The following is a 25367-nucleotide window of genomic DNA, read 5'->3' on the forward strand; positions in this document are numbered from 1 at the left end:
TGGGAAGACATAGCAAGTGGTTTGAAATTGTGAGTTGAGAACACTAACTGCAGGTTTATATTAAAATGATCATCAGTGAAATAATTTAACTTGACATTTAAATAGTCCTCCTTAAGTATGAGAGTTGTAATCCATTTGCTTCATTGAGTTTACACCTTGCAGACACCCTGACTAGGGATGTGAATGAGTAGTCAACTAGTCGATTAACTGATAAGCTTAAGCTTGTTGGTTAATCTAGTTGACTCCTTGCTTCCCGCCTCCCTTGCTGCCTGTGATACAGAGGCACCAAAGCAGGGGAAGGGAAGCAGGAGTTGATACTGGAGGGACCTGGCTTAAAAGCTGGCCTCCCCTCCGCACTGCTGCCTCTCACCGAGACCCCTCACCCCCAGCCTTCTCCTACCCCCTTCCGTCCCACACCCCCACTTTCAGCCTCCTTCTGGCCAGACTCCCCAGCCTCCAGTCATCATAGTAGGTTGGCCGGTGGTCTGCATTGAGCATGGTGGGCTTCAGGCCAAAAAGTTAGAGAACCACTGCCCTACAGGTTTATGTATGTTACCTTTCCTGATGTCTGATTTGTGTCCATTTATCTTTTGGCGCAGAGACTGTCCCGTTTGACCAATATACATGGTAGAGGGGCATTGCTGGCACTTGATGACATATATCACGTTAGTGGATGTGCAGGTGAATAAGCCCCTGATGGTGTGGCTTATGTGGTTAGGTACTGTGATGACATCACTTGTATAGATATATGGACAGGTTGGCAGTGATAGGTTCCTGGGTAAGCATTTGTGTGGTGTGTGGCTGCTAGTGAGTATTTGCTTCACGTTGGGGGACTGTCTATAGGCAAGGATTGGCCTGTCTACCAAGGTCTGAGAGAGTGAGGGATTGTTTTCTAGGATAGGTTTTAGTTAGCAATGATGCACTGCAAGGGTTTTACCTGGGGGCTGTAGGTGATAACCAGTGGTGGTCTGTTGTTTTCCTTGTTGGGCCTTACTTAAAGTAGGTGATTTCCAGGTACTTGTCTAGCTCAGTGAATCTGTTTATTTAGTTCACTAGGTGGGTATTTAAGTTTTAAGAATTCTTGATAAAGATCTTATAAGTGTTTGTCCCTTTCTGAGGGATTAGAGCGCATGTTATTGTATTTTAGGGCTTGGCTATAGACAATGGACTATGTGATGCTTCTAGCTTCCATCCATGACATATGTTGGTAAGAATAATGGTCAATAGGATTCCAAAATAGGATAGTGTTTGTGTGGCCATTATTTATTTGTGTTGTCATGTCAAGGTAGTGGATCTCTTGTGTAGATTAGTCCAGGCTGAGGTTGATAGTGCGATGGAAAATTGTTGAAATCCCTGTGAAATTCTTCAAGGGTCTACTTCTCCTGGGTCCATATGATGATATCATCAATGTGTAGCATAAGTAGTGGAGGAGTTAGTTAGCTAAGGCCATGTCTTCACTCTGGGGAAGATCAACGCTGCTGCAATCAAATTTCCGGAGTTTGATTTAGTGGGTCTAGTAAAGATGCGCTAAATTGAACTCAGAGGGTGCCCCTGTCACCAGCTGATACTCCTGCGAGGAGTAAAGGAAGTGTTTGCTTCCATCAACCCCCTGCTATGGGGATGGCAGGGAAACTCAAATCAAGGTACATCGACTCCAGCTATGTCATTAACATAGCTGGAGTTGCTTATCTTGATTCATCTTTCCTCTTTAGTGTAGACCTGGCCTTACTGTATTGATATGTACATTCACCTAATCTGTGTCTTGTAATTATACCCTAACTGGCTAAGACTGCAGGGTCCATTATATCCTCTCCTGGAAAATCTTGCTAGCATTAATAGCTAAGAAAGTTAATATAATGTGACTGGTGTCTTCCTTTCTTCCCCTTCTTTCCAGCACAAATAAAAATAGATCAACCACATTGTATTGCAGTTGAAATTTTTTTCTTTGCCTATATTCATATCAGCAGCATTTGGATGTCTATGTAAAGCCTCAGTTGGTTTTATTAAAATTGGCACTTTTTGTGATTATACAGAAAACTTACTTTTAAGAAAACGTGTAAAATATATCTTTTAAAAATATTCTGTTGCAGCCTGGACATGGCCGGCTGCATTGAACATTGAAAATTCAGATTCTGAATCATGGACAAGCCACACTGTAAAAAAGCTGACTACATCATTTGAAGCATCACTTACAGAGGAGACAGAACCCAAGGTCCTGTCAAATGATCATAAGGAAGCACTAAAGAGAGACTGTGATGACAGTGAAATAAGAGATGAAATTTATCATAGAAAAATAATCTCTTGGTTTGGAGATTCTCCACCAGCATATTTTGGCTTGCATCAGCTAATAGAATATGGAAAGAAGTCTGGGAAAACAGCTGGAGACTGGTATGGGCCTGCAGTAGTAGCACACATTTTGAGGTAAAATATTTTAAAATTATCCATCTTTATTGCAATGCCTTGAGTGTTACGGGAGAAACATTTAAAAATGTCTTGAGATTTCTTCAGGGTAATTGGACCCTTAACCATTAATAATTGACTTAGCAAAATGTCCATGTTACTAGCAATTTAGAAGAGATAGGAAGGGAAATCGCAGATTCAGGAACTGAAGTATGAGTATCCAATCTTGTCATTTATTTCTGAAACATTCCTATTTTTCTCCAGTCTAGGCAACAAGAGACCTAAGGTCTCTCCACACCTGATCTTTAAATCGAGCTGCCTTTAATGAAATGTTCTAAAAACTAACCACTCTTTCATCCTTGAAACATGCATAATATTAAAGGGGTTTTTTTTTTTGTACTGTAACCTGGGGGCTGTAATGTAATGAAATGTCAGAGCTAAAATGGATGTTTTCAGCATTTCTTTGCACACACCAAATTCTTGTGAAACTGTAAATGTGTGGGTCTATTAATATTATAATTATATTATAGTAAAAGTAAAGGATCTGTGACATTCAATGTGAGTAAAAAAAAAAAGTCAAATGTCTTTATTCTTTGTGCCTCTGTATGCCATTTCTTTGGCTACTACAGGTTGAACCGCCCTCGTCATACACCCTCGGGACCAGAGTGGTCCCTAACAAGGGAATTTGACAGACCAGGGGAAGTCAGACGCCCAGGCTCTCTGGCAGCTCCCCCCCTGGCTGCTACTCCAGGAGAACCCAGAGGCATGACCTCATGTGGTTTACCTGCTTAGGTCTGCTATCCCCAGCCCACTCCCGGGACTTTGCTTACTGCCTCTGGCCTCGAGTACATGGCAGCAGTTTCCCTGACTCCAGTCCTGCACACGAGGAGGTAGCAGCTGCTCACAGGGTTCCCTGGCCCGTGCGTGTGGTGGTAGCAGCTGCTCCTAGGGTTCCCCATGAGGGCCAGGGTCAGGGAGCCCTGGGAGCAGCTGTCACCATGTGGGTCTGGGGTTGGGGAACACTGAAGCAGCTGGCAGCAGGCCCAGCACTTGAGCAAGGCGGTTGCCTTGGGCCCTACGCTGCTCTGCTCCCAGCCCTGCCCACCTGGCCACTCACTCAGGGCCCCGTGCTGCCCTGCTCCTGGCCCCACCCACCTGGCTCAGCCATACTGCCTTTGGCCTTGCACAGTTTGGCCGGGCCTGGCTGACAGCTGCTCCTGGGGCTCTCTACCCCCAAGAAACTGCCCCTGAAGGCTGCCATGGACTACACCGGATCCACTTCTACTGCTCTCAAGCTCTGCGGCCAGAGCTCTCTGGTCTAGCAACATCTGTGATCCTTCCAAACCATGGATGTTGCTGGATCAGGCAGTCCTGGATGAGAGAGGTTCAACCTGTACTTATTTTGGTTCTTATAGTCCTATGCTTTAGGTAAGTCCCAGTTTAGCCATAACAGAATCATTAGTAAGTCACCTAAGCATGAGAGGTCAAAGTCAGATGTAATTTTTCTACATTTATCTAAATGCTGGAGTAATTTCCATTTGATGATCCCCACATTGAAAAACTATAATGTTTGTGCTATGACAGGTGAAAGTTATTTATGTATTTGCCTGTATTTTGTAATATTTTCTTCATGTGATAGATAATGGAAATTTACTTTTTTATGAAATTTCTATACATATTTTCTACTAACCCATTTTCTAATTTGCAAAATAATATTTGGCTTCAGGACTCACACATTCAAATCATGCATTCCTTTCAACATAATTCTCACTTTAGTTCAAACACTGCAAATTTTTCCTTTCCTAAAACTTTCTCCCTTACTGCATTACTGAAAATGTATAGCTCTTCCATAACTTAAGAATATCTGTATTAAATGATTCTTCAGAATATATTGTGAAATAGAGGGATAGTGGTCATTTTATTCAATCACATATCAGAAGTCAAAGGCTAATCTTCTATTTTGAACAGATTAAGTTCTTTACAAATGTTGTCCTTCACTGATCATGATTCAGAGTATTGACATATATTTTCTTTTTATTCTTTAGGTCCATTACTATTATTCTACTGTAGCTAGTTTAGTACCGCAATTATCTTTTTACAAATTTCACTGAAATCTTGGAGCTGTTCAAATGTTAGTTTTTGTTCTAATAATCTGAAGCTAATTCTATAGGTCTTTAGCTTGCCATCTTAGTTTAGTTATGTGAGCTGAAAAACAGTTGATACTGAGTGATACTACTTTAGAGGTTAATGAAAGGAACCCTATCAATTTAAAAACATTCCCAACAGATATGAGATTTTTAATTTCCTATATTTATAAATAAAAGAGTACTACAACCAAAAGCATGTGGATTGCTGGTGATGTTTGTGTTTAGTTAGTTAATTTTGTGCATTTAACAATATTCTGTGTATTGTCACACTCACTGTTTCTTTTTAATTGCCTGTCCATTTCTGCTTTGTTGGAATGGCTTTTAAAAACATTCTATAGGGATGAAAGGGGAAAAAACAATAAAATAAATTTCAATTTATTTTTATTTAAGGGGTTCCTGTTTAAAAGGCAATCTGTCAGAAACGGGCGTGTTTTGAAATCAGTTGCTTTTAAATTCAAATTAATAGCATTTCTAAAAATCAAGAGAATAAATTCAATTTACTTTTGATTTCTTGATATGAAATACTCAATCAAATAATCTTTTATTTGTATTTAGAAAAGCTGTTGAGGAATCGAGAGATCCTGAATTACAAGGGATAACTATCTATGTTGCTCAGGACTGCACAGGTAAGTGATGTGGCTATTGTGTAGGTTTTAGTCAACTTTCTAAGCACTTTCCATATGCTTTTCAATTAATGCTCAACAACATTACATTTTCCAAAGAAAAAACTAAATGCTATAAATATATTTTGAAATCCTAAATATTGTAATAATAAGTTCAGAGCTGATATTGATTCCTGCATCACATCTTTGGCTTTTGTTTTGATGAAGCAAACATAACACATGGAAAGCTTAATAAATTGCTTGAGTGCCATCATCCTAATCAGATGTCAAAAAAACTTAGATGACTTTTTAGTTGATTCTAAGGAGTCTTTTGGTTAGGCCTACTCTTCAAAATAAAAAATGTGGTTTACATCTTCCTTTCATATCTTCATTTTTTCCTTTTGGTGGAGTGCAGGACGTGTTAGAGACTTAAACAAAAACACAAACCAAAATAAAATACTGTCGGTAGTTCAATGTATTATATCTCTCTCTGTATAAAAAAGATTTTCCTGACAGGCAACAGAATGACACCATCATGCTGTCACAGTCATTGTCCGCGAAAGAGGCCAGAGAGAGGAGGTTTGGCGAGCATAGCGGGCAGGTGGCACAGCCTCCTAATGCATTGTAAAAATATTTTAAGCTGCATTCTCTTTGCAACAAGAAGGTCCCTTTTTCTTGCAGGACTGTGTCCATGGGAAAGTTAATGCACAGTTTTTGATTAGTAATAAATCTGATCAGTTTTCAAGCTTAAAGTTGTGAGCAATCTCATAAAACAAACACTGTGATTACCTATTTTCTACTGTTAACACAATGTATAAGACCTCTGAAGAACAAAATGCTTTTAAGTACTTGGTTGTTATAATTAACAGGGCAGGTTAGATTACGGTTCTGGGGGGATGTGCAGGATCAGAGGAGGGTGACAAGACAAACTAAATATGTAATAAAACTTTACACTAGTGACTGACATCTAGGCTTTTAATGGAAAGCTGTGTTTAGTTGCCAAAATTATTCATTTTTGTGATATACCTGATCTTGGGAGATCATAGAAAGGAAAGATACTGCTGTATTATCAAGCTAGTTTTAAAGGGACACATTCAACTTAATTATTTATTGTAAACAAATTTCCTTACCATGTTACAATTTACACCTTAGGGTATTAAATGTGAGAGAATTATAAAAAGCCCTAATGTAGTCTTGACTTAACTATTGGACTTTATTTTTGTCTTTTATGTACTTCGCTAAGTGAAGGATGGAAAACAATGGTATTAGTTTTTTTAGTTTAACTCAGAATCTAATACTATATTGTTTGAACATAAAATTATCAGACGCATCGATGAACATAATTTATTGGGGAAAAGTCAACATGGTTTCTGTAAAGGGAAATCATGTCCTATTAATCTACTAGAGTTCTTTGAGGGGCATCAACAAACATGTGGACAAGGGGAATCCAGTGGATATAGTATACTTAGATTTCCGGAAAGCCTTTGGTGACAAGATTCCTCACCAAATGCTCTTAATTAAAGCAAGTTCTCGTGGGATAAGAGGGAAGGTCCTTTCATAGATTGATACCTGGTTAAAAGACAGGAAACAAATGGTAGGAATAAATGCTAGGTTTTCAGCGTGGAGAGAGGTAACTAATAGGGTCCCTCAAACGTCTGTCCTGGGACCAATCCTATTCAATTTATAAATGATCTGGAAAAAGAGGTAAACAGTGAAGTGGCAACATTTGCAGATGATACCAAATTGCTCAAGATAGTTAAGACCAAAACAGATTGTGATGAGCTTCAAAAAGATCTCACCAAACTAAGTGATTGGGCAACAAAATGGCAAATGAAATTTAATGTTGATAAATGTAAAGTAAAGCATATTGGAAAAAATACTCCCAACTATACACACAAAATGATTGGGATGAATTTAGTTACACCTACTCGAGAGAGATTTTGGGAGTCATTGTGGATAGTTCTCTGGAAACATCTGAAAAAGTTTGCAGATGATACAAAACTGTTTAGGATAGTCAAGTCAGAGGCAGACTGTGAGGGACTCCAAGAAGATCTCACCAAACTGAGTGATTGGGCAACAAAATGGCAAATGAAATTTAATGTGGATAAGTGTAAAGTAATGCACATCGGGGAAGAATAACCCCAACTATACATAAAGTATGATGGGGGCTAATTTGGCTACAACAAATCAGGAAAGAGATCTTGGAGTTATCATGGACAGTTCTCTGAAAACTTCCACGCAGTGTACAGCGGCGGTCAAAAAGGCAAATAGGATGCTAGGAATTATTAGGAAAGGGATAGAAAATAAGACCCAGAATATCTTACTGCCCCTGTATAAAACTATGTACGCCCACATCTTGAATACTGAGTACAGATGTGGTCTCCTCACCTCAAAAAAGATATTTTGGCCTTGGAAAGGGTTCAGAAAAGGGCAACTAAAATGATTAGGGATTTGGAATGGGTCCCATATGAGGAGAAGTTAAGGCGACTGGGACTTTTCAGTTTAGAAAAGAGGAGACTGAGGGGGATATGATAGAGGTCTATAAAATCATGAGTGGTGTGGAGAGGGCCGATAAAGAAAAGTTATTTATTAGTTCCCTAAATTGAAGAACTAGAGGACACCAAATGAAATTAATGGGTAGCAGGTTTAAAACTAATGAAAGAAAGTTCTTCTTCACACAGCGTGTAGTCAACCTGTGGAACTCCTTGCCAGAGGAGGCTGTAAAGGCTAGGACTATAATAGAGTTTAAAGAGAAGCTAGATAATTTCATGGAGGTTAGGTCCATAAAAAGCTATTAGCCAGGGGATAGAAATGGTGTCCCTGGCCTGTGTTTGTCAGTAGCTGGAGATGGATGACAGGAGACAAATCGCTTGATCATTGTCTTCGGTCCACCCTCTCTGGGGCACCTGGTGCTGGCCACTGTCGGCAGACAGGATACTGGGCTAGAAGGACCTTTGGTCTGACTCAGTACAGCCGTTCTTATGTTCTTATCCACACAGAATACAGCACAGTCAAAAAAGCAAATAGAATGTTAGGAATCATTTAAAAAGGGATAGAGAATAAGACATAGAATATCTTATTGCCTCTATATAAAACCATGGTATGCCCACATCTTGAATACTGCATACAGATGTGGTCACCTTATCTCAAAAAAAGACACATTGGCATTGGAAAAGGTTCAGAAAAGGGCAACAAAAATTATTAGGGATTTGGAACAGGTCCTATATGAAGAGAGATTAAAAACACTGTGACTTTTCATCATAGAAAAGAGGAGATTAAGGAAGAATGTGATAGAGGTCTATAAAATCATTACTGGTGTGGAAAAAGCAAAAAAGGAAAAGTTATTTACTTATTCCCACAATATAGGAATTAGGGGTCACCAAATGAAACTAATAGGCGACAGATTTAAAACAAACTAAAGGAAGTTTTTCTTCACTCAGCACATAGTCAACCTGTGGGACTCCTTGCCAGAGGATGTGGTGAAAACTAGGACTTTAACAGGGTTCAAAAAAGAGCTAGATAGATTCAAGGAGATTAGATCCATCAATGGCTATTAGCCAGGATGGGTAGGAATGGTGTCCCTAGCCTCTGTTTGTCTGGAAATGGCTGACAGGAGATCATGTGAGGATTACTTGTTGTGTTCCCTCCCTCTGGGGCATCTGGTATTGGCCACGTTCAGCAGACAGGATACTACTGGGCTAGATGTTCTTTGTTGTTTTTTTTTAAATTTAAGGGTGTAAATTTTTCTGTTGATCACAAACTTTGTATTTATTTTTTAATATGAAAGTTAGTTTAAAATTTCTTACTAAAACTGTTATTTACACTCTAAGGCCACTTATCCAAATTGTTGAACTCTGCAATGTAACATATCATTCTAGAAAATGCCACTCGAGGCGAGGAAAATGTAATTAGTTTTTATTAATACAGATTTTTCAGGAAGATTGTTTAATGAGAGCATTATTTTTAAAGAAATGTACCCAGTTTTGGTTTATTCTGCTTACATGTACATTTTGTAAAAGGTAATCCTTTTATTTTTACTTCAAAAATTATGTGTACTTTAATGATCTTCAAGTATATTAATTATCTTTTCAGTTTACAGTTTGGATGTTGTTGATAGACAGTGCTCTTCTGTGGGCTCTGAAAAAGCAGACACGAAAGCTGTAATGATATTAGTGCCTGTAAGACTCGGTGGAGAGAGAACCAACATGGACTACTTGGAGTTTGTAAAGGTATGAAATTAGAGTTTTTTTTTTTTTTTTTTCAAACACTAAGGTATAAAAATATTCTTCATGGTAATCTTCTAGCTATTAAATATGTGAGGATGATTTTACTGTTGTAATTTATAAAGTTTGACTTGACAGATTTTAAATGTCAGTATTACAAAATCACACATAATTGTAGAGCACGATGTCCTGTGATCTAGCAGTGGAAAAATATAGCATAAGTAGTTTTCTAACATGATTATTCAAATTACAAACAATAATTTAGTATATGTATGGTATTTTCATTTGTGGTGCCTTAAATGAACTTTCATATTAACCATCACTTAACAAATATAAATCAAGCTGTTTATTTTCTTCTCGTTTTTTATACTTACATAGCAAATATTGAAGACTACCAGGTGCACTTTTACAGCTTATTTCTTCTACCTTTTTTTTTTTTTTTCCAGATTGAAGGTTTATAATCATGTACCCAGTTGGCAGTTTGTGTCCATTATTTCATTACCTGAAGGTTTGCATGTCTCTCTGTATGTGAGAAAGTGATGATTAAAAATGAAAAACATAGTAGGGATGTTAAATTTCAATTAATCAGCTAATTGTGTAATCGATGGCATTTCCATCGACTACTTGATTAGTCAATAAGGGGAGCACTCGCTATCCCACTGCACCTCTCCCTTTGAAATGTACAAGAGCCGCCTGTGGCTCTTGTATATTTCAAAGGGAGAGAGGCAGCAGGAACCCACGCCATTGGGGGGAGCAAAGCAGTCCCTGCTGGCACGAGTTCCCCTCTGTGCCTCTTCCTTTGAAATGTACAAGAGTCACAGGTGGCTTGAAGAGGAGCAGCAGTGGAACTAGCGTGAGCAGAACTGTTTCCCCCTGCCTCCTCTGCCCCCCCCTGCAGAGATGGTGCTGGGTAGGTGGCACTAGCTTTTAAGCCATCTCCCCCCAGCACTGTCTCGTGCTCCCCCCTCCCCCTTGCTGCATCTGTCTAATAAAGGCAGCAAGGGTAGGGGGGGAAGGGTCTAGTCCAGTTCCTACTCAACTACCCAATAAGCAAATGCTTATTAAGTAGTTGACTAGTTGCTTACATCGCTAAAACATACCAGTATATCAAATTTCAGCACAGAGCTAGGAGCAAACAATTTAGTGTAGGGGTGGGGTGTTTTTTTCCGTTTAACTTTTCATCAACAGATGTTCAGCTTTTTTAGTTAACTCAATACTTAAAAATAGTCTCTAAGAATTTGAACCGTAATTCTCATGTCCCCTGAGCACATTTTGGTAGTTTAACCAGCAGAATTACTTAATTCTGTTCCTTTCTTTTTACTATCCTATTGTTAATCACACAGAATCATCCTTTAATCTTGTCTAAATGTATATGACTGGACACTTTAAGAAGCTGCTCAGTAGCATTAAGAAAATCTGAGAGATTGGCACTTGAATTACTTTACCTGTTTTTCCTTTCTCTTAACTATCTGTTTCATTTTATTACTAAATTTCAGAAACAGTTATGAAACATGTTTATAGTCAAGGAGAGAACTGTGAAGTCTTGTTTATTTAAGGAATGAATTATGAAGTATCTATTCTGTCTTGATTCCTTTCCTTGTGGATCTAGACAGGTGATTTTAGAAGAGCCTTTGCTCTTTGCTAGTTAGTGTAGGTACTATAAAACATGTGCATGGTTGCAGACCTGATCTAATAATCCTACTCCTATTACAACACTTCTGCTAAAGAGCTTTTGAACGTCTGAATATAGAATCATAATGCCTTTATTTGTAGACTGACACACAGACCACTTTCGTTGCTTTTTTCATAAGGGTTTCTGATTCTGAGGTCCCTCTTCTTTAATGTGGGCTTCCGTATTGGTGTTGACCATTGTTTTACTGGGAAACATGCTGTCATTTGCAGATATCTCACTGGAGCTAGGATAAAAGGGGTTTCAATTGCATGTATCAATCATCCTCTCTTTGTAATTCGTTGACAGTGACTGTATCTTTGGTGTAGATTTAAATAAATGAAATGCAGACTTCAGAACTGAATTAGGTAAATAAGTGTTTACAAGAGATTTGGCAATTTGTAGATGATAGTTGTTCCTTTTTTTAATAGAAGAAAAGTACCTGATTCTCATAGAGAGATCAGACCTTTGTATTACCTAAGTAGTTCTGGTTCTGTTTTCCTGAACTGGAATAAGTTGAGTGAAGATGGACTTAGATAAAGAGAAGAAAACAGTTTTATATGCATAAGCATGATTTGTAATGCATTTTAGCTATTGTTAATATTTGAAATAAGTGGTATTTTCTCCTTGCCTATTTAAACCATTCAGAATTTGGTTTTCACATTGTTTGTATCTTGGTTTAGTAATGTGATAGCTCAAAAGTAGAAATTGTGTTAATATTCTCTTCTTAAAGCCAAACTTCTTGTTGAGAGAGAAATGTCACAATATAATTGATGATATGTAAAGGTCTTATCTTTAGTGGCTATACCCTAGAAATTGGGGCATGAGTGACCCTGACATTTTAGCTTAGATAGATAGTCTTTTGGAGGAGGAAGAGACTAATCCTCGTCTTGGCTTATGATGGACATCAGAGTTCTTATCAAACTCTTTTCTTCTACAGTGTCTGCTCTTCTCGGGGAACTGTTTCTTCCTCTATCACTCTAGGCTTCTATAGGTTCCTGCCTGAGGGATGAGATATAGTTCTGCCTGACTCCTTCCTGTTTCCCTTCTTAGGTATACATAGCATGTTTCTCTTCACAGAGTAGATCAGAGTGGGATTGGAGATAAAGACAGAGCACTCACTAGTGCACCTTTCTTACCTCCTCTTGTCTTTTAGGAGTATTGGTCTTAGAGGCAGCTGCAGCCTTTACTTGTGATATTAATCTCTCTGAGTGGGGCTTTACCAACAAACAGGAGGGAGGGTCTCAGTGAAAGGCTGAAAACAATATACATATAGAAAACTATAAAATATGTTAAACTTGATGCCTACAGTGACTTCAACTTTTGTTATGTTACATTTATTGTTCTCTTCTAAACTGCCCTGCCTGTCTTTTAAACTGCGAACACCTCAGAACAAACTGGGATCTTCCCTTCATGATTGACTGCCAGCATGTGGTCAGTTATGCCAACCACAAGCATTCAAAAAGTGCCCCAGAAAATTTTTACAGTTATTTTTAAAAATCATTTTTCAAGTATAAGCCTTATTTGTCTTTTGATCTTTGAGCACTTAAGGTTTACATTTCCTAGTTTTTTCTCCACAACTACAAGAGCAAGAGGTTCTCATATAATTGCATGACTCCAGGAATTGGAGCTTTCAGAAGAGCATCAATTCGTGAGACTTGGAATAAAATAGCAAAAGTTGGCGACACTGTGACACTTCAATATGTCATTCACCTTGATCTTTCTCTAAATGGTGATCAGAAAAAATTAGATGAATAAAGTTACACCATGTTACTTTAATTCCTCACCTCCTTCTGTTAGACTTTAAATCTGAATTATTTAATATTTTGTTGGCAGGGAATTTTGAGTCTTGAGTACTGTGTTGGTATTATTGGTGGGAAACCTAAGCAGTCATATTACTTTACTGGATTTCAAGGTTAGTGTTTTAATAAGAGATGTCTCTTTAGTGTTTTCCTTTTAAAGCTAGAAAGTTAATATAGGATCACTGGGCAGCTGAATGATTAAAATAGCAAAATGAGTACCTTATTAATTCATCATATCTAGCAAAGTACAGTCATTTGTCACTTGCCCCATATAGTAATTGGATTCTGTTAAATGTACATTTAATTTCCTTTGTTGCATAAACAAGGCATAATTTATGTTTCACCAAACTTTAGAAGCCTTTGCTGCTGCTATCTGGCAGGTCTTATTTACATATTTACTTTTTACCAGTTTAAGTCATGCTAGTTGATGCTCAAATGACAAGCAATATGTTCTTCCTGTCAGGTTGAAGTAGCACAATGCATTTTTCATATACAAACTCTAGAATATAATTGTGTGTTTGTAAAAGTAATTTTATCACCAAAAATTAAATGACAGTCTCATCACTTTATAAAAATTCTGCTTATACAAGCATATTTGATTATGCAAAAGTTAATCTGTCCTGCAAAAACCGATGCTTCAGTCAATGAATATCAGTCTGGCAAGCAGTTACTTGCTGGCTTTTTTTTTTTCAGCTGTTCTGCATAGAAATTGGATTGTAAGCAGTGTAATAATAAGGTGTTTTTGAATTACTTGTCTTCTGTTTTGTCCTTGTAGATGACAGTTTGATTTACATGGATCCTCATTACTGCCAATCTTTTGTAGATGTCAGCATAAAGGATTTCCCTCTTGAGGTAGTATGGATAAAGAGCTAGTACTGTTTTTTCTCATATAAATCCTACACTAATTATTTAGAGCTGTTCTAGCTAGCTGCAATTTTACAGTTATATGTTTGTCAAAATTTTGTTCTTCTTTATAGACTTCTAATCAACAAAAATGACCAAAGGTTAAATACTTGGCAGTGGATTTTAAATTATTATGTACTTCATTTAACTTGTCTTTATCTTGTTGTATACCAGAAATCCTCCACAATTAAAAGATCATGCCACTATAGACAGCTAGGCAGTACCATAATCCTTAAACATTACACCTGGGCTCTCTAATAATAATAATAATAATAATAATAATATAATAAATAAATGAATTGGTGTAAGAAATGTATGCTATAGTATAATGGGGTATAACTTTGTTTTGAACTATAAACTACATAAATCTGCTTCTTTAACCTGGAATTTTCAGTGTGTTCTCTAGCCATACTTGGTAGTTGCCATTTCAGTACTGTTGTATATTTTTAATTACTTTATAGGTCATTTACTTAGCTTCTAGCAGCTAAACATAACAGCTTCTTAGATCAGGATTTTCCATTGTTATATTCTTTTTATGTGTGTCTTCTATGCTGTTCCTCTCAACAGGTAGTTTTATTATTATTTTTAATCAAATCAGCTCCACAGATTGGTAGCTTTCAAGGGCTTGTCAAGTCTGAAAGTGTAGTTACTGTTTCTTTTTGTTACCTATGGTTTACTGTCTCCTGGTTATAGTTAATGCATCTTTCGGACTCTTGAAAAATCTGACTTTTACATTAATATTTTCTTCCCTCTTCCAACAACTCACATTTTAAAAAAAGGAGTAAATTCAGGGAAATATCCTAAAGAATTGCATTTATAAGCAACCTGTAGACAAGCCAACATGTCCCTGGTATTCCTGCTAAAAGAGGTATTTGGTACAGCATCTTAAAACTTCTCCTTTTGGATTCTGTGATGTCCAGCCCTTACATGAACCTTCAGGTTTTTTCAAATTATACTTTATCAGTTACGGAACCCATCTGGGACCTATTCTTGTTGATTTCATTGGGAGACAAGGGTTCAAAGCACTTGCAGGCTCAAGCCACTAAAACATATAGCTGGTCTCTAGAGTGTAGTTTTTAGTGGTGTGGGGTTCTGCCAAGTTAAACATTAGAGAATCTAAAACACAATTTCACAAAACGACACCATAATTGGGGAGGAAGGAACATTTTCATGCCCCCATATTGGTTGCTTCCAGCAGAGTTCTGGGATTTTGCGTTCACCAGAATAATGAATACTATGGTAACACCTACTTAAAGTTTTGCTGCAAATCCTTCCGAAATATTGGAAATGAAGGAAGAAATACTCCTTTAAGCTTATGTGTTGTGAGTGCCAATTGGGAAATTCAGCACATTCTTAAATTGATGAAATTTAATTAGATTGAAAACATAAGTCAGATAGTTTATAACATAGTATGCAATTTTATTATGGCCCCCCAAAGCTGTTGTGTAACTGTTAGTTTAAAAACAGAAGAACTGGAATTATTTCAGTTTCCTTGTCTGATATTATTGAGTAACGTTCAGTTAACATACCAACTTCAAAGAGCTAACATGCTGAAATCAATCAAACTTTTATCAAAATATCAAATAGTGTGCTTAGCAGAACTGCTTAGATTCGTATAAGAAGCTTATACAAACACTAGTAAATAAAAAATTAAAACCTAACACTGGGTTAAAGCAATTATGAAACTAATTTCAGTGTTTAATTTTAACAGGGTTCTTTAATTAAGTTATGTTTAGTTATGTTTCTAGAGGGAACTTTATAATCACAGATTGCTAGTGGTTCTGAGTTTTAAAATAAACGTTAGGTCCTTTTGATAATCTCAAACAAAAGGGGAAAAAATTCTATATCTAAAACTCTTTTCATTTTATAGTGCCCTTTTGAGGGCCTCAGATGAAAGTTGGTAAACGAGCTAACTTTATTTGTCTTAGGGTAGGATTGTTGTCCCGTCCTGCTATGCCCTGTGCAAGTGCATAATAAAATACAGTCCCTGTCCTGAAACTCTTACAGTTTAATGAGATGAGAGGGGAAACAGAAGCAAAGAGAGGTGAAGTGACTTTTCTTTGCTCGCTGGGGTATGTCTACACAGCAGCATTATTTTAGAATAACTCATGCTATTCCGAAATAACATAGTGCAGGTCTACACTACAAGAGTTTATTTCGAAATTATGTAGAGCTGGAAGATTTCTTACTCTGACTCATGGGAACTCTCATTTCACAAGGAGTAAGGGAATTCAAAGGAAGAGTGTTCTCCCTTCAACTTCCTGCTTTGTAGGCAGACCAGAAATCTAGTTAAGCTATTTTGACTTAAGCTATGCAATTGATGGAGCTGAAATTACATAGCTTAATTTGACTTTAGCCCTGCTGTGTAGATGTACCCAGAGTGGCCAGTGAGCCAAGAACAGAACCTTCATCTCTGGGCTCTTAGTCCACTGATTTATCTACCAGAGCATGCTTCTGCTTGTCATTAATAAGAATTTCCAAATAATAATGTGGTTTAAATGTATTTTGAAGATGTACAAGCTGCCAGCTTGGCTTGATCACATCATACTGCTTTTCTGGATACTGGATTGTGTATTGGAAGGTCATACTCAGTGCATTGAGTAGTAATGTATGATTTGTCCAGAAGTGTCAGAACATAAACAGAAATTGCTTTCTTAGTGTAGATAAATAGCTTGTTAGCTTTCTCTGTAGGAAATAGTTTCAAAATTGATAAATTATCCAGAATAAGTTGGAAATCAATCCACTCTATTGGCTTCTAGCAAACAGTTTTGGATGAGTGTGGGAAAAATATGCCTACTCACTTCTCTTTGAGAGAGTGACTTTCACAGCTGAATAATCCTTCTGCTGAACATACTACAAAACTACTCTTAGGATGTTTCATTACCACTTTTAGTATTACTATTAGAATGCTTTACTTAAGGCAGACTTCCAATATCTAACTTTGATTAACTGAGAACTGCATGCAATATTTGGGCAGTGTTAGAGAAAACACAATAAATAGGTATCACAGTCTTGCAGAAATATAACTTGCTAGTCTTTATTAGGGATGTAAAAATTCGTTTATAATTTAACCGTCTAACTGCTAAAAATCCTAATGGTTACACACGTTGTGGGCTCTCTAGTATAAAGTTTTAAACTGCAGAGCTGGGAGCGAGGCTGGGGAGGCAACTTTGCGGACTCTGCAGCCAGCTCCCTGGAATCCAGCGTGTAACCTGCAGCAGGGGTGGGAGTGGGTTCCCTAGGACAGGAACAGGCCACTGTCTGGGGCATGCAGGGAACTGCTCCAGCCCCTACCAGTTAACTGAAACCTGTAAGCTTCTCCTGTTAACCATTTACATTCCCATGCTCTATCAGTTTTGTAACAATTTAGTGTAAAATGTAAATTGTTTTATTTGTAACCATGCCAGTCAGTAGTAAAGAGCAATATCTGCCAATATAGTGTACAACTACCACAATGAGAAGCAATTAAAAAATTTATGTAGCTCTCTGTATTCTTGCAGATCTGCTTTTTACGCAGCTCAAAAATGAAAAGTAGGAAGGTGTTAGGAAGAGAGATTCTGCACCATTAGAGTGCTGGATATTAGCTTGCTTTATTGCCCTTTCTATAGAGACAGGTTAGATCTTAACAGTTGTTATTTTGACTCAAGGATGAGCTAAGTGAGTTTTCCTGATGCACATCTAAATATCTCATATTACTTCCTTTTATATTGGTCTCTTAGGAAGTACTCGTAGAATAAAACTACTAGTCCAGTCTCAGTAGAACATGAAATGTGTACAGTTAAAATTTGTTTGATTTAAATACTAAGCTATTATAAGAGAATGATTAATGATTTAACAGAGGGCTTGGGGTGTGGATAGCTCTGAGCAGTAGTAGGATATAGAGCCTTACCCATTTAGATCACTGACTGCAGCCTAGATCAGTAATGACCAAATGGTTTAACCATAAGATGGCTTTTCTGTAACATGTGAAATGAGTTAATGATTTTTGTCCAGCTCCATAGAAACACAAACCCCACAACTGTTACCCATGTTCAGTCTTTATAATAATAAGTAGGCATGAAGACTGAAGTGAACTATTCTGTATTTATTCTTTTTAGTTTGGGAGTGAAGTGATGTGGGGAAGTTTGTGCTGCTATTACTTGTAGTTTCCATTTCAAAAGCTGTCAGTTTACCACCTATCATAAACACACATCCTTTTGTGTGAAATATAAAGTGGATTTTTGTACTTGTGGTACATTGTAATACACTGCCTTTGTACCCACTTCTCTTGCTAATGAAAATACCTCCCAAAAAGATAAATGATTAATGTAAGGGGGAAGTGGACGTGCATGGGGGGTTAAGCAATAATTGTAAGAGTGCAAATACTGCACCAAATGCACTTGGCACAGGAGCATTCACCTTCTCTACTTTGGGAATATTAATGAAATGATGTCATAAAATGCTGCTTCCAACTTTTGACAGATTCTACATCCTTTTTTTTGGACTGGCATTCATGTGGCATAATGGGAAGTTTGGTAAATAGAATATAACCTAGTACAGTTTATGTGGCCTTCTGAATATCAAGGGGTAAAATAACTTGAACATTTTTGGGGACAGAAATACCTTTAACAGTTTTCACTAGTTTGGGAGTGTGTGGCATGGTGAATTATATGGTAAAGCCATTAATGATAGGCAAGAACATTGATAGCTATGTCTTCCTCAAGTCTTTCAAGGATCTTTAAAATGCTTTTATCTTGATAATTGCAGTCATTTCATTGTCCTTCCCCCAAAAAGATGTCATTCAAAAACATGGATCCTAGCTGTACAATAGGATTTTATTGTAAGAATGTGCAAGACTTTGAAAGAATTTCTGAAGAAATAACTAAGGTTAGTATTGAAATTATGAAAATGATATCTCTCTGATACTATTATAGTTCTTGATAGTGTGTATGTACTGTGTTTATTAAGGATAGAGAATATTGTCTTAGATATATTAGATAGAACCTATCCTGTTCTAGAAACAGGATTTATTGATGAAGCACAAACGTACAAGAATTCTAGAATATTTTTACATCTCCCTAATATGAACATATAAAATTTGGAGAAAGAGAATAAATACCATAATAGATGATTGCTAAGAGAAGATTTGTGTAAGAGACAGATTGAAACAAACCGGTGTAGTATGATAAGTAGGCTCAGTATAGGATTATTCCACTAGGTGGCACTATTGAAATGAAAATATTTTTGTAGACAGCATTTTTTATGGTCATTGGATTGCCTTCAACTTGAAGAGAAATTTTTAAAATGCAGTCCTTCCCTTGGGGATGAAATTTTTTTTAAATGGAAATATTTGAGCAAAGGAAAACTGTGCATTATTTCTTGTTATATAAGTGCCATTTTGATTACATTTCAAGATAAAGAAATATTTTTATGACTTGGAAGCATTGTTTTAAAGCAGTAAAACAGGTATCATCCAGTAAGCTTGCAATGTCCATTCCACTTGAAGAACATAGGAATAGATTTATGTACATAGGTTTGAATTTAATTGACAGACATTTTCTTCTAGACTATTGTAGTGTTTGAATGCCACTCGTGTTGTGTTCACGATGGTACCAAATAACTAAATATTTTATCATCAAAAATTACCTATAAAAGGATTCAACAATAATGACATGTCATAATATTGTTACATTTGTCACAATGGTTATCACATCTATGCAAGGAATTAATGTTTGTACAATACTTAGAAAATATAACTTTTTATTTAAGTTTAAATATTTTTATTAGATAAGGTATGAACCAGTAAGTAATGTCGACATAAAATGGTCTGTAGGTTTTTTATGAAGTTCTTTTTTCTTTGAGCCATGGAGGACTAGGAAGTAGATCTAGAAGACAGGAACTCCATAAGCATTAGAGATATGGAATTAAAGTCTATAAAGCTTCATTATGTTTAGCTTATATCTCTGCTATGATTGAGAGATTTAAGAACGTGACAAAATAGTGAATGAGAAATTGAGATATGTAAGAAACTTGCTCTTTTTTTCTATTGTCTCCCTCTTAAAATCTCAGGCCAGGTGAATTTCTCTCCTTATCCAATTGTTGGATGCTCTGAAAAGCATATTGTTTAATGTCAAAGGAGCTGATTTTAGTCTTAAAACTATTTTATTAGCATTTTAGTTTCAGGTTCTTTAATATTAATATGTCATTGTGTAAGTATACCCAAAATAAATTATGCATTTTCCCTAAAAAAGAGGGAAGTTTTCATATGAAGATTGTGTGACAAACAATTCTACCCATCCTCCACTCTACCCATCAGTCTGTTAATTTTTCCTGCTCTGCCTTTGACTGTTACTTTTCTGTTCTTTTATGATCACTTTAAGAAAACTTAATGCCTTAAATTGTAGCATAATATATTTCCAAGTCAAATGGAGTCACCCAAGTTAGGTTGATGAAGGACTTCAGATTTTTGCTTCTTTGGCAAGTGAAGTAGAGTTCTATAGACCCAGACTCTAAGGCTTGCTTGATATTGGTTTTAAAATGCACTATAAATATGCCCTACTTCAACACATAAAAAATTGTTAATCTTTGAAAGTTAATTACTGATCATGTCCATTTAAATTATTAGAAAAAATATGAAATGTAGATAAATTTGTGTTTTGGTGCGGGGAGAAAGTAGTGGTTCTCAGACTGCAGAGCTGTTTTTGTCAGCTTATAAAGGATCTGATAGTTCATACAAGGAATGATATTTCATGTATAGGATAAAGTTTCTGTGTGGTGTAGGATGTGTTTTTGTAAGCCAACTAAATTAAAAATTAAGCAGCTCTTTGAACACTGCTCAGTTGCTTTGCTCATGTTTTTTGAGAATGGGTGTTTCTTTGGTAAAAATGCAACAGTGATCAAATTTATACCATAAGTGTCCCAAAAATTGAAGGTTGTAGGAGTGGTTATAAAAAGAAATGTGTTTGAGAACCAAGCGATTTATTCATTTGGAAGTGTGTCTTCTAGCTCTTATCTATGTCCATTAAGTAGACCCTATTGATAGAGAAACATTGCTTAGAAGTTGGGTTACTGAGATCAGCATGTCAAATTTAATGAGCTCTCTTCTGATAATTGTCTCTTATTCTCATGAAAATCTGTATGGAAGTATTTTATATCACAAGTGTAATGTACATGCACACTTTTGCATTAAATTTTTCTAAAGCTAAAATACACTTCCAGAACATACCCATTGACTTGAATGGTAGTGATAGTCTGCGTGACGTGCAATTTGGAAATAATTTCTAGTTTTAATCAAGTTCCATACTGCAGTAGTTTCCATGACCACCTTTCTGCTGCCTTTTCTAGTTTACTTTCTTTTTTATCTCATTTTTCTTTTTATAATTTCCCTTAGTATTTAGTACTCAGAGAGGTGTGAGAGTAATGACTGTAGAGAATGAAGTCTTCTGTCATCTTCTATGCTGCCTTGTTTATTTAGCTCAGTCCTGACCTAGAGGGAACGCCTGTAGGGCTGAGAATGGTTCGGTCTCCATACTACTTCGGCTTCTCTGAGACTGTGCTGATGGCTTTTGTCTGTAGACACATGTCATTTAGGAGCTAGACTATATGTGCTAACCCATTTCCATCAAACAGCTGCCATGTGACTATGAATTTCAGTTGTTACTGACTCAGGGCTGGCTTCATCTAATGAACTAGAAATGAAAGGCTCAAATGACCCTCCCCCCCCCTTACGCCCCCCCACCTCAGAGGCCTATAGTCTCTGTTCTTGTCTCAACTCTTTGCTTTCTTTCACAGCACTCATTTCTTTTCTTTTTTCTCTTTTCATTGTCTTCTGCTCATCACAGTTGTCCTCATATCTCTCTCTCTTCTTTCCCTTCTTCCCGGTTTTCACAGCATAATAATAGAAAGAAGTGAAATAATCTAGAATAAAGTGAGAAATTGCTGAGCACAGTAAAAATGGCAAAATCTGATTTTACTTTGAGCATCATTTCCCACCACCTTGCTTTTTTTTAATGACTCATACTATTTAAATATCCAAGCATTTTAGTGTTTCAATTGCTTCTAATTAAAGCAAATTATATTTGTGGTTCATAGTTTGATCACTTCAATGCAGGTGATAGCTGTAGACTAATTTAGCTTAGCATATAGTAAAGCTGTGTATTGAGATTTACTTTCAAAGGTGATCAGCAACTTTTTTAAACTTCAATGAGTGTTGAATACCTTAAATAAACAGTGGAAAGGGTATTTAAGCCTTTTTGTATCTAGGCTAGTGATACATACAACTAAAGCTATTTTTATTTATATGTGTGACTGATAACTGTTAGTATAAATAGCTTCCTTGACAGAGGCTCAACTTTTTTGTCTCTTAGGAAACAGTTGGTATGTCCACACTGTGTTAAAAATTCAGATCTGTGGGAAATGGTCTTATGGGCTCAGTATTTCCAAGCCACCACAATGGAGTGTCCATATAGCATTATAAACCTATATTTACAGTTGTTGGACCCTGGTCTCTCCACTGTGCTATTGCAGGTTGTGCAGTGTGGACATAAAGGGAAGTCTCTGATGCATAGCAGTCTGTTAGGATTTGTAGTATGTTTAAGGATTTGTAGTATGTTTAAATAGTATGGCTGTAGGTGCTCTCTGTGCCCTAAAAATTCTTCCAGAAATTCCAGAAGGTGCTAACCTGCCCCACAAATCCTAGTCGCAAATCAAGAGATGACAGAAAATATGAAGACTGTTCTGCAACTTGTTCCACATGGACGGATGCTAATGGAGTTCTGCATATGTGTCAGTGGTTCAGTTTGCCTGTGTGTAACAAGTTGCAAGATTGGGGCCTGAAACTCCAAGTCTGGTTATTGTATCAAGAAGAGGCTGAGTTAGAAAAATATTTATTTACCACAAAAAGTGGTCTATTGAGAAGCTGTGCGGTGTGTTTGTTCTAATGTGACAAATGAAAATAAAAACAAATATGCATATTACATATTGTAACATGTTGTAATTAGATGAATACACCTGGGTATCGTATCCTTTCATTTTCAATTAACATTTTATCTGGTGTGTTATCTTGCATTGTAGATGCTGAAATCTTCATCTAAGGAGAAATATCCTTTGTTTACTTTTGTAAAGGGTCATTCTAGAGACTATGACTTTGCCTCCAGTCCTCTTCATGAAGAAAATGATGTTTTCTCCAAGAATGAAAAGAAGAGATTAAAAAGATTTAGTACAGAAGAGTTTGTCTTGCTTTAAGGACATTTTACAATAAGGTATTGACAGCTGTCCTTTTAAAAAATTGTACAGCACAAAGCAAGCAATATTGAAATTGATCTTGTTTTATAAAGATTATAATCTTGTATATGTTAGGTCTTTCAAATGTCACTTATAAATGTAATAACTAGTTATTTTTGGTTTGTTCACTGATAGTTGGATGAATACAGTGACACTTTTTGCTAGTGAAGACAGACAGAGTTGTTAAGTTAGACACAATGTAACGTGGACGGATACCGTGCATGCCCTCCTGGATAGCTCTTCCAGTGAGCCTCGTCTTGATCTGCAGTTCCCACTGCTGTTCCAGTTCCATTTATGTGGTGGTTTAGTGGTGTGGATATGTCTTCTAGTTTTGAGACTACTAGATCGTTTCCAGTTGTAAGCAAAACTTGAATCTAGGGCTCTTGAAGAAAAAGTCTAATGCATTTAATCTATTTTGCTACTTAAACCCCAATAATGGTGGTAGTTATAATCATGAGATACCTTTTTAGCAGAGCATACTAAAAATGTAACTTTGATATATCAATAGTAATTTTTAGCTACAATCCAGATGCAATTATATAAGCAGAATTATGAGCTAAGATACTATTTAGCAATATTATTTTATAAAGGCTATTCATTAAACTTGCTTTTGAACCTTAATATGAGGAATGAATATAAAGTATTGGATTTCCCCTGCAATTTTTAAAGGTTACATTATTAATATTAACTTTAACCAGTCAAAGCAGATAGACAGTTATTAAGTGGGAGAAGTGTTTGTTTCCTGTCTTGACCATGTAATTTTTGAGACTTCTATTCCTACCCATTCCGCTTCTAAATCAGAGCATAAAACAGCAGATAAGGAGCAGACTGTAAATATTTTGGGATATGATCTTTTGTTATCTGCCATTACTGTAAATTGCTTGTGATGATTTTTAGGTGCATAAAACATCTAGCAGATAAATCTACATGAATAGTTTCATGCTTTAACAAAGCAAATTCAGAATTTAAAATACACACTCACACTGTACAAATTAAAAAATTAAAGGTACGAGAATGTTAAATGCATGTCCTTTTGAACTGTAATGGTACATTTCACTGTAATGATACATTGTTTGAATTCTGTATCTAAAAAATGAGGGGCAAATACTTTGTAATAAGACAAATTTTATTGTAAATCAACTGTTAACTCCTTCTAAAGTGCCTTTTCGGCACAAGAATGCACAAATGTTGTCTATCCAAATAATATCCTATGTGTCACGAAAAGGGAGTAATAATTGTTCCCATGGTCAAAACTAAATATTTCATGATCAGAAAAAGACTACTGCGTATTGATTCAAAAAAACTGTCTAAACTAAATGTTGTTTTTGATTTCTTGCTTAAAAAGTTACTTGTGACCTCTCACTCTTTAAAGCCTATTAGGCATGTTAAATTTATTGTAGTCATACAGATTGGAAACAGGAGGAATGTTATTAGTTATCTAGTTCCCCTTTATGCATGTACATTTATAAGTGTCTGGCTTATTCAGGTATTCATGGTCACATGTGATGGGACTTCCAGCACTTACTTGTGAGAGTTTTTCACACAATAATATTCTTCTGTGTAAAGTTTTCCCTTTAATTTCATCCTATTCCAGAAAGTTAAGTTCTTGTACCATCCTAAGTAATTCCTCTTCTCCTCACTAGAGTTTATACATTAAGTATTTGTATAACGTCATGCCCTCCTTTTAGTAATACATTAACAAATATGTATGGCTTTGTTAATCTGCCTTAAATCCATACCAACCTACCAGGCCCCTGATTGCAGGGCTATTACAAGGGACAAGTGGGTACATCATAATCAGAGACGCAAAGATGCAATCAGTAAACATAATCTGCAAAAGTAAAGAGTGCGACACGTGCTAACCTAAGGAGAGTGGATGTATAATGAATATTTTGATCCTTCACAAAAATACCTAATTATGGCATTGCCTGGTTGTTTTTATTATTCTGCAGTGAACTTTAATTTAATACCTTGAACTCCTTGCCAGAGGATGTTGTGAAAACCAGGACTTTAACAGGGTTCAAAAAAGAGTTAGATAAATTCATGGAGGTTAGGTCCATAAATGGCTATTAGCCAGGCTGGGTTGGAATAGTGTCCCTAGCCTCTTGTCGGAGGCTCAAAATGGATGACAGAAGAGGGATCACATGACTACCTGGCATTGACCATATCAGAAGACAGGATACTGGGCTAGATGGACCTTTGGTCTGACCCAGTATGGCTGTTCTTATATACTTTTCTGTCAAAGAAGCAACAGAAAGGTAAGTATCTATGAGATCAGAAAGAATAAATATGATATAGTAAATATTACAGTAGGATGTATATTATCATGTATGTTCCTAAACCCACATGTCTGTTAAAAG

The 25367-nt window shown here is 36.5% G+C and overlaps 1 protein-coding gene across 4 annotated transcripts in view; it reads left to right on the plus strand.

Moving 5' to 3' along the window:
• Positions 1–25367, plus strand: part of ATG4C (autophagy related 4C cysteine peptidase) — a 67543-nt gene that overhangs the window by 13797 nt on the left and 28379 nt on the right. For 2 of the 4 annotated variants that reach the window (XR_012905897.1, XR_012905898.1), the window contains exons 5-11: positions 2091–2421; positions 5103–5173; positions 9242–9378; positions 12878–12956; positions 13619–13695; positions 18493–18612; positions 22798–22985. Coding sequence is in view for 2 of the 4 variants with exons in the window: in XM_075936146.1 (XP_075792261.1) it covers positions 2091–2421; positions 5103–5173; positions 9242–9378; positions 12878–12956; positions 13619–13695; positions 18493–18612; positions 22395–22664 (1085 nt within the window). In the remaining 2 variants the exon portion in view is untranslated. Of the gene's footprint in view, positions 1–2090; positions 2422–5102; positions 5174–9241; positions 9379–12877; positions 12957–13618; positions 13696–18492; positions 18613–22394; positions 22770–22797; positions 24325–25367 lie in introns of those variants that run through there. The other 2 variants (XM_075936146.1, XM_006126757.4) reach the window with 2 other exon arrangements.

Source organism: Pelodiscus sinensis, chromosome 9 (assembly GCF_049634645.1).
Source record: "Pelodiscus sinensis isolate JC-2024 chromosome 9, ASM4963464v1, whole genome shotgun sequence".
In the NCBI taxonomy this organism is placed as follows: Eukaryota; Metazoa; Chordata; order Testudines; family Trionychidae; genus Pelodiscus; species Pelodiscus sinensis.